The 10,006-nt window shown below is 33.1% G+C and overlaps 1 protein-coding gene across 1 annotated transcript; it reads left to right on the forward strand.

Moving 5' to 3' along the window:
- The first annotated feature begins 20 nt into the window (after window positions 1-20).
- Window positions 21-7,919, forward strand: LOC134251523 (fatty acid hydroxylase domain-containing protein 2-like). Its single transcript, XM_062733936.1, has 5 exons — window positions 21-170; window positions 6,538-6,656; window positions 6,796-7,001; window positions 7,139-7,411; window positions 7,492-7,919. The coding sequence occupies exons 1-5, from the start codon at window positions 131-133 to the stop codon at window positions 7,595-7,597; spliced, it is 744 nt and encodes a 247-aa protein (XP_062589920.1). The 5' UTR covers window positions 21-130; the 3' UTR covers window positions 7,598-7,919.
- Window positions 7,920-10,006: the final 2,087 nt, after the last annotated feature.

Consider the following 10,006-nt stretch of genomic DNA (forward strand, 5'->3'; position numbering starts at 1 on the left):
ATAAAAATAATCACACCAGGATGTATGAATGCGTCTCAAAGTAACAGAATGATTCACGTTTGGAAATGTAGTATCCGGCAAGTAACCTTTACCCTTGATTTATAAATAGTTAATTTTACGTTTGCATAAAATGGATTTGAACCTAGAGGAGGGTTTCTGGAATGCTACAGGTAAGTATTTTACTTAATTTATACAAATTACTAGTACCTCTCCCCCTTTTCGCGAGAGACTGTCTATGTAGGGCCTACCTTTACGACATTGTTCATTAGACGAAAACCCAATCTGATTTTAATATATTTAGTTGGTCCTTTAAAAACTTTGGATTTTTAGTACTATTGCACATTTATAAAATAACAGTAATATTATTTACTGCATCATTGCACACTGTAGCAAGCAAAGATTCATCTGATTATAAACCGTTCACCCACTGAGTAAACTTACAGGTCTAAGTACTAAGTGATAACATTGATAATGTAATACACTATTAACAGAACTTTATTTTTCAGTAGAGTTTAATAATTTATTTATCATATTTTTACTTATAATAAATTTATATAAGCTGGGGAGTGTCTGTTATCATTGATTTCAACCATTGTGGATCTCGGATCGAAATCTTACTTGAAAAGAATTTTATTTAGATGTTTATAATTTATAATTAGTATATTATACAGTTATGGAATGGGTACGAGAGAAATAGCAAATTTATGGTTCCCCGAGGGAGGAAACTATTCCTGCCGAGGGGAACCATAAATTTGCTATTTCCCGAGTTCCCATTCCATAACTGTTTTATTATACCGAAACAATCATAGGCAATTTAATATTTTTTTTTACCAGATATTCCGACATTTAAAAAAAAAAACAATTAGTATGAAAAAATCAGCCAGCATTTGACTCAAATGATACCGGTAAATTGTATTTGCTGACAAGGCCATTGTATCGACCATTTTTTTTTATTTCTATATTTAATTTTATCTCGGACAAAGAGATTGGAACTGTAAATATGAACAAAATAATCTTTTTCTTTTCTCTCGAAAAAAACCTAAATGACCACATAAAAAAACTTTTTAGCATATGGAGAAAAATAAGAATTGTTGTCCTAGACAACCATTTTTAAGCGCTAAGCGCAGCGCAAAGCGCTTTCTGTCGCCGTAAATCTACTTCCGTTCCGGATCCAGTGCCACTAAGCAAGTTAGATAACTCCACTGGTTTTTCTAAAAATATGCAACTGAAATCCCCAACTCTCTTTCGGCTATTTTTGTGTAATACTGAGTTACGTGCAGTTCTAATAATAGGAGTCAATTAGTAGGTAAAGATATGCATGCACATGGTACGAAAATCCACTGTTAGTTGTAAGGCTTATCTCTATACATTGTAGTTCATTTTAAATCGTATCGGCACTCATCACCACTCATCACATGTGTAACATGTTGTTAACAGTTGCTGCATTTATGGCACAAGTATTTTATTGAAACGGTATATTATATGTTATGCGCATTTACTGCAGTGATCAAATAAGTGCATATTTTTAAAACTAAGATGAGATTTTGACAAGTATTTAATTCTTCGATCTGGAATTGAATTATTTAGCAGCACTTATGAAATTGAATTTTAAGGTGCATATGTACGTTCTATAAACGTATATCCATATAAAATATTGTTTCTTCTTCTACGCGTAGACCCTAATTTCAGGCAATGCTACTAAAACAAGTCTTTCTTTTATCACCCTTGCACCATGCAGAGAGCTATTAATGAAGTTGATTTTCGCATCGCAGTATCAATTAATAACAGACTGGAATGCATTCAAGGACTGTCTACACTTTGTGTTGTACTCTATACTTTTACATGAAGTAAATAATTCGCAATGAAAGGCATGCAGTTTGAGGCTGTGGGTACATGTAGGGCACGTGGTGGCTGTGTGCTTTAAAATTGTGTGTGCAGTGCGCAAGATATGGAGCAAAATGAAAAAAACCTTAATTAAACTTTCTTAACAATGGACAGGAAAAGCGCCGTTAAATTGTAAGCAACTAGTGCTAATTGTAACGGGGACCGTTACAGATGTTCCCCAAACGCTCCCCAACTACCTTTTGGTGCCATATTCCCTGTAAGCTTCATTAAATAAGACAAACTCTATTCATCTGAGATTTTAACAACATTTACAAAGAAGTGTACAAAAATCATTTAAACTTTAGCATTGCACGCGTGCACATGTGAATGCATTTCCGTCATGACCATATCATCTTGTCTTCACAATCTGTATTTTTAATACACTGAATATTAAAGTATTTAATCCAAAATTATTTAAAAAATACGCTCATTCAAGTGTATGTTTGATTTTACTCATTTCACGTGCACGCACGTGTATACATGAGCATGGTGACCATACCTTCTTGTAGAAGTCCATTACATCTATCTATGTTCCAAATCCCATCCTGTTTGGTTGAAAACCAAGGGAGTTATAGCTGTTTAAAGTTTCAGCCAATCAGATTGCAGCGCACGTGCATGCACGTGTTTTCATGATAATTGCTTTATTTCATGTTGTAGGAAATCCTAATGCATGGCTATGTTCAAAATTTCAAAGGATTTCGTCAAACAACAAGAAAGATATTGAGACTTTAGTTGCAGTCAATCAGAGCGAAGTGCACGTGCATGCGCGTGAGATCTTGCTATTTTCACCATGTCGTCATGTCTATACTACTAATATATCCTCACATTATGAGTTTCAAAGCATTTCATCTAAAAATAGAACAGTTGTGGCTATATCTACTATATTGGTCATTTCACGTGTTGCACGTGCACGCTCTTGCAAGCACGTGCGCGCAAAATGACCTTGATTCCGCAAATCTACATAACATGTCTACTAACCCTAAAAAGGTTTTACCTACATCGGACGTACAGTTTACAAGATCATTCCCGGACAAAAAAGTTCCAGGAAGAAGAAGAAGAAAAAAAATAATAATAATAAGAAGAAACAGAGTAAAAACAATATGTTCCCCAACTTCGTTTGGGGAACATAAATAGTGTACCCGGTAATACTTGTATTAGGAAACAAATAGTTATGTAAAGATGTGCGCGTGTTGTCGATTTGACTGCTAAGCAACTTAATGAAGACTACATAAAAACAGAATAAAACAATGTTGTATTCCCTCCTAAAACTTTATAACTGCTTGAGATTGATTTACCGTATTTTGCTTCTTGGTCTGCTGAATTATTTATCTTGGAAATAGTAGAAATATTACGGGCAATTGTTTTCGGTTTTCCTTTTCAATTTACACAAGAGTGCTATGGATATTTTTTCCTCTATACACACTTTATGCTTTATGCTTTAGTTAATTAAGAATTATGTAAACGTCGGTAAAAAAAAAAACTGAAGCATTGTGAAGTATTTCAACAATAGTCCAAGAATACTTTTGGGGGTTAATAACATTTTTAATCCAAAGAAGAAAAGTACGAAATTTTTAATTTAAAAAAGGTATTATTCAGATACACACATGTTGTGAGATCAACAGAGAAGACAATTGTTTGGTTGCAAATACATTTATAAATCATGTATATTAAAACCGGAGTTAATGGGATAGCAGCGAATGTTTTATCATCAAACGAAAATGACAAAATAATAATTAAAATATTATATTTTTATACTCAAAAAGGACGTTAACTCTACGGATCCTCGTTTCATTGACATAGTTTAGTCACTTGACGTTGTTACAAACATGATGCCAAAAATAAATAACTATGCTGCACAGCGCCATGAATATGAGGTGTTAAAAATGTATCATTCACAGCTGTAGCTTATTTTAAACAAAATGTAATATATAGTCTAAGTTTTATTTATCATTAATAAATACTGGTCAGTGGACGATCGTGGCGATTGTGTAAATATATTACACAACCAATTGATGTATTTCTTGTTAAATCCTTTCTATAAAACAAAATTTATAAACCACTTACGAATATGTAAAAAAAAAAAAAAAGAAAAAAAAAGAGAGAGAGAATTACTAAAAACAATTTAGTAAGAATCCTTAGTCTAGTATTCGATATTTTTGAGAGGTTTTAATCAAAACTCTAACAAATAATCATGTTATCAATAAGGAATTTTTCATCGACGCAATAAACAAATAACATCTTTATTTTCTAAGTGTAGTTTTTAAAATTCAAGTACTGTCATGTTAATTGTCATGTTGTAAATTTTGTATTTACTGCCACCCGGTAAATTCAAAATTTACAACATGACAGTACAGTCACTAACAGCCAATCTTCAAATTGTAACACTCGTTAACACGGAATGAATTCATTTTTTTAAAACTATCACCATAGCATTTTAGCTAACGGTGTTGCAAAAAATGAGAGGAATTTCAGCAACATTCAGCGACATTTTCAAGTGTTCAAAATTATTTATACGTATACAGTCATGTGCATTTTCCAGCAAATGTATAGCTTTATTTATAATTCTAAATTCTAAACCTCTTTTAGACTCCTATAAGGCGATTGAGAAAGAAAATATTTTTACAGGTTTTATTTTAGAAATACATTGCAGTTTGGACTCAATATCTGTCATTTAATATATTTGGGGGGGGGGGGGGGGGGTTCGTTTTTTTTTATAGAAACGGAGAAATATTTTCTTTCATTTTCATGTATGTAAAATTGATTGATCTTTTGACAGAAGAAACGGCATAAGGCAATCATGCCACTCGTTCGATTTCGACAGCGATGGAGTCAATAAAAGTGTAATTGATGCAAATCACCCATATTCCCAAAACGCCGGCAAGACAATTTACGGCAGCAGACTTCTGGGGGTGGATCCTAGGTTCTTAGCTTTCTTAGTTAGAGAAAAAATAAACGTCTACCCCAGGAAGTAGTCCCTTATGCCCTTAATAGTTCCTGTCAAAAATCTTTATTTATTTACAAAATACGTAAAATGTCAGAGGCACTGGTACCAAAATTCATATTTAAAAAAGTTGGATTGAAGAAAATAAGAAAAAAAATCAGCAGAAAATATTCACTTTAAAATGAAAATGTTTACATAGCCAATCGGGTAACGTCTACCCATTCAGTACTCGTCTCCATCTTGTTCAATCAGGAAATGATGTAAGCGTCCGGGAATTTGGTACCCTTTTATCTATATTTCGACGCGGTACTTCCACAACTACCAGATGCCAATTTGTACTAAGAAAAAATATTTTGAAATTGAACTACGTAAATAATTGAAATACAGCTTTTTATTAAAGAATTACTTTACTATAAATAATTTCCTTCCCTATTTTTGACTTCCAACCCCCCCCCCCCCACAAAAAAAATGGCAGGGGGGGGGGGGCAAATCTTCTAAATAATTGGTATTCTTCCCATAATTTAAACCCAGTAAATTTTAAGATCCCTCCCTCAAACCTGCTGACATTAATTGCTTGGCGCACATCTCCCCGGGGAAGAATCACAGATTAACGTTAATTCGGCTTTTATTGAGTTTGCTATATGGAGAGAATGATAAGGTTTTCTTGGCATGATGTTGAATTTCATATCCCAACGGGAAGACTCATGTTTGATTATGTATCAAACAATTGTGCTCGGCCTAGTACAGCCGCACTCTCAAGATACATGTATTGTATAAATTCCAATACAAAAGGCAATTTAAATTAAATTAAATTAAATCTGATGAATTGCAAAAAGCAATATGCTTAGCGCTTCCCAGTACTTACAGTACTTTGATTTGTACTTGTCAGAATCATTCACACTGTTCATATCTGTTCAGGCCACCAATGGATGGTATTGATTTCTGCATTATTATGCAGCGATAATTTAACGGCGAAAAATGTTCAATGTAATTCATCTTCCTTCCTGAATAAAATTACGAAATTTGAAAATACAATGTTTATAAATATCAATTCTTAAATGTAGATTCAATTATAAATAATGTCGATGTCATCGACATACATGCTAAATTATAGATTACATCAGAACACTTTGACTTTTTTTGCTTTTAAAGACCCTCTCTACAGGAAAACGATATATTTGTTTTGATATTGAGAAAAAATATATTGTATAAAGATATTAATACTGAGCTGATCGTTTTGATTTTCACTATACATGTATGGTATCTAGCATTGTTCAAACACAACATTATCAGTGAATAGAAATCACTGTAATATTTTTTACTTCCATAGAGAAAATACATGTAAATAACACGCTAATATTATAATAATAATTAAATTATATTGGCCTTTTAAAAAAAATGTTAAGAATACTTGAATTGATAACAAAATGAGAAATATACTACACATTTATTAGATTACTCTAACTGTATTCTTTAATGTGCAGCGTAGAGAGGGTTCTTCATTGGTATTGTTACTTTGTTGGTGAATGAACTTCATTTTGTGTGCGTCTGTCTTTTTTATGGACCAGCCATTTTGTTTGTGAATGGCCCTGATTGTTTTTCTTACTTTTTTCATGTTTTATAAGCCACTTTTCTGACGTATGAATTTACAATTTTTATGGTTAAGCCATTTTAATGATTTGAGAACTTTTTTGTCTTTTTCATGGGTTTAGCCACTTTGTTGGTTTACGGAGTAGTGTCAGGGGTTGTAGGAGGTGGTTTTCTGATGGTCGACCTCTACCACAAACCAAAGTGGATATTAAAATATAAGATACAGAAAGACAGTACAAAGGTATGGAAAGAATACATAAAAACTCATTATTTTTTAAAGATGTACTCAATATTTAACAGGTTTTTACGATCTCATATATTCAACAATTTTGAGCTTTTGGCATATCTTATTCTGCGGTTTCCTGTTTCTGTTTCTATAGGTTGATCCAGCGAAGCTTAACAAGCTCTGGCACAACATGTTACTCAATAGTACAGTCATCTTGTTACCGAGCTCAGTGCTGTTTTATCTGGCACTAAAATGGCGAGGATGTGACCTCTCTTTTTCTTTGCCTGGTTGGAGACAATTCATCTTCCATATGATAAGCTGTATTCTCATCGAGGAGATAGTGTTTTATTACAGTCATAGGTAATGTATATAATATATCATTTTCCATTTCCATCCATGAAATCGCTATTTTTTTCCTACTGCTGAAAAAACTGATTTGGTGCATGAAAGGGACTAAGAGAATTCTGGATTTGAAAGGATCAGTAATTGTTTTGTAGGATGCTACACACCCCGTTCTTCTACAAGCATATCCACAAAAAGCATCACGAGTGGACAGCGCCTGTTAGTTTCACCGCCGTGTACGCCCACCCAGTTGAGATGCTTGTCTCTAACCTGATGTCTCTGGTACTCGGACCTCTGATCTGTGGTTCTAACTTTATCACCACCCTTGTCTGGCTGGCTCTGTCTTACGCCGTTACCCTTATACACCACAGCGGATACAACCTGCCCTTTCTTCCGTCTCCAGAGTTTCATGACTTCCATCATCTTAAGTAAGAAATTCCAATCGAACACTATTCTGATCGCAGTATACTAAGCAAGTGACACCAATTTGTTTGTATTTTCATTTTAGGTTTATCGGGAATTATGGCGTCATAGGAGTACTGGATAGATTGCACGAAACAGACATGTTATTCCGGAAGTCTAGACAAGAGTACAAGAAACTTGATAAAAAATAACTTCTGTTTCTTTTATGTTTGATTTCAGTGTAATTTTTTGCTTTGAGGAACTGAATGATTGTTGTTTTTTTTTAAAAAATGAATATTGAATAAAATTGTAAATTACAATATAAGTCAGATGTTTATGAATATTAAATATGTTTCCGAATATGAATGATAAATGTTATCAAATATAACTCAGGTTTTCTAACCTATTGCAAAATGTTAGCGTTTTACCACGGAGTGACGCTAAGCTAAGATGATGGAATGATGGAATTCCAGGGGAAATGAAATCTTTATTGTTCTCCTCTTATCTAAATAAAAAACAGTTAATAAACTGAAATATATCTTCTTGTGATTTAAAATACACGTGGCACTGATATTTCTTTTTAAATACTTTTTATACATACATGTTTTGTCCTTTATGCAACATTTCATATTTTTGTGCTACTTCTTGTACATGCCAGTTAATTGTCAAGAAACAGAATTTATTCAAAATCTATATGGAAAAAAAAACTTGCTGTGGCTTTGAACTTGATATCTAGTTATATCGACGACGTATTATCAATAAAAATAGTTACTTACGGTCCAGTCTTGTATTCCACCATATTTCAAGTTAAAGATTACACCTTGTATTTCCTACAAGTAAACATCGACCATTGCTTCCAAACTTTTCAATTACAAAAAAAAACTTTACATGGCCTAGATATCGAATATCTGAAACATAATCCTCCATCGTGTTTATGTTCTTCTCTGCCCTATAACTATAGTCCTACTGGACACGTTATTACAGGTGATGAAAATATACTTAATAATGAGGACCTTAAATCACTTATTTTAAAAGGTCCTAAATATAGGGAACCCCGATCCTTCAACTGGTGTCGGAATTTCATAAATATTATGGATTCTGTTGAAGATTACGCTAGAGGACGGGCCAGATATGAAAAAGAAGACGTTGAAACCTTGTTCGAATGGATTAAATGTATCAGATGCATGTTAAAATCCTGTATTAAAAGATTGAGGGTCAAAATGAAAACTATCCATTCTTCTGTATTAAAAAAATCCAGAAGTGAAAAAAGAATTAGATAGATTACATGATCAGTACGTACTGGTCCCTGCTGACAAAGCAGGTAACAACATTGTCTTCCTTTGTAAGTCTCATTCTACAAATTGTATTTTAGAAGAACTTGGATTTAATTCTACCAGTGGTAATCCAACTTATACTCATAGTTCCCTATCTAAGGAAGAAATTCCACAAAATGGATGTCAGTTTTGAATATTTTTAAGAACCAAAATGAAGCTGAACTACCATATATATATTGGATTCCGAAACTTCATAAGAATCCTTAAAAACAAATGCTCAACCAAGCCTCTCTCTTTACTCCTTACTAAGATATTGTCAGTAGTGAAGGAAAAACTTCAAGAGTACTGTGCAACAATATATTCAAGAAGTGGTGTAAATCAGATGTGAACACTCAAAAATTCCAAAGAACTTTTGGACAATTTGAAATCACAACATTTTACCGAAATTAACAGCTTAAAAAGTTACTTCTTTTCAACTTTATACACAACAATTCCCTACGATAAATTAAAGTCCAGACTTTTTGATATCATTGACAACTGCTTTTTCAATAAAAATGGAACTCCTAAATTTACTTACCTGAACATTGGTCATTTGCCAAATTATTTTGTTAAAACACATTCTGATTGCATACACAAGTACTCTGAAGTTGACATCAAAAATATGCTTGAGTTTCTAATTGACAATATCTAAGTGGTTTTTGGAGACCAGATCTTTCAACAATCCATTGGAATTCCCATGGGTACCAATTGCATTTCGTTATTAGCAGACTTTTTTTGTATTCATATGAAGCACAATTTATGCAAAATCTTATGCGTGAAAAAAGAAAACACTTGCTGTGGCCTTCAGCTCGATATTTAGATATATCGACGACGTATTGTCAATTAACAATGGTAATTTCCATTCCTATATCTATACGATATATCCTGGTGAGCTTGAGATAAAAGATACCACAGAGTCTGACACATCTGTTTCATACTTGGATATTTTACTTAAAAAAGACGTTAATGGTAATCTAACAACTAAGCTCTATGATAAACGTGATGACTCTAACTTTTCGATCGTCAACTTCCCTTACTTAAGCAGAAATATACCTTCCTCAGCTGCATAAGGAGTTTGTATATCTCAGTTGATTCGATACACAAGAGCATGCTCTACGTATGAACAATTTCTAAAGCGAGGTAAATTATTGACAAACAAGTTGATGAAACAAGAATATCAGGAGTCTCGTTTAAAGTCATCATTTCGTAAGTTCTATGGTCGATACAGTGACCTTGTCAGCAAATACAATTTATCATTGAGTCAAATGATGACTGAAGTTTTTCATACTATTATATATACACTGAACT

Source organism: Saccostrea cucullata, unplaced genomic scaffold (assembly GCF_032062105.1).
Source record: "Saccostrea cucullata isolate Sc308-1 unplaced genomic scaffold, CSIRO_AGI_Scuc_v1 ctg1693, whole genome shotgun sequence".
Lineage (NCBI taxonomy): Eukaryota > Metazoa > Mollusca > Bivalvia > Ostreida > Ostreidae > Saccostrea > Saccostrea cuccullata.

Excerpts from the sequence above, each read along its gene's own strand:
- LOC134251523 (XM_062733936.1), top strand. The coding sequence starts at position 131 with ATGGATTTGAACCTAGAGGAGGGTTTCTGGAATGCTACAG. Across the intron at positions 171-6,537 it reads GGGTTTCTGGAATGCTACAG|CCACTTTGTTGGTTTACGGA; the intron begins GTAAGTATTTTA and ends TCATGGGTTTAG. Across the intron at positions 6,657-6,795 it reads TACAGAAAGACAGTACAAAG|GTTGATCCAGCGAAGCTTAA; the intron begins GTATGGAAAGAA and ends CTGTTTCTATAG.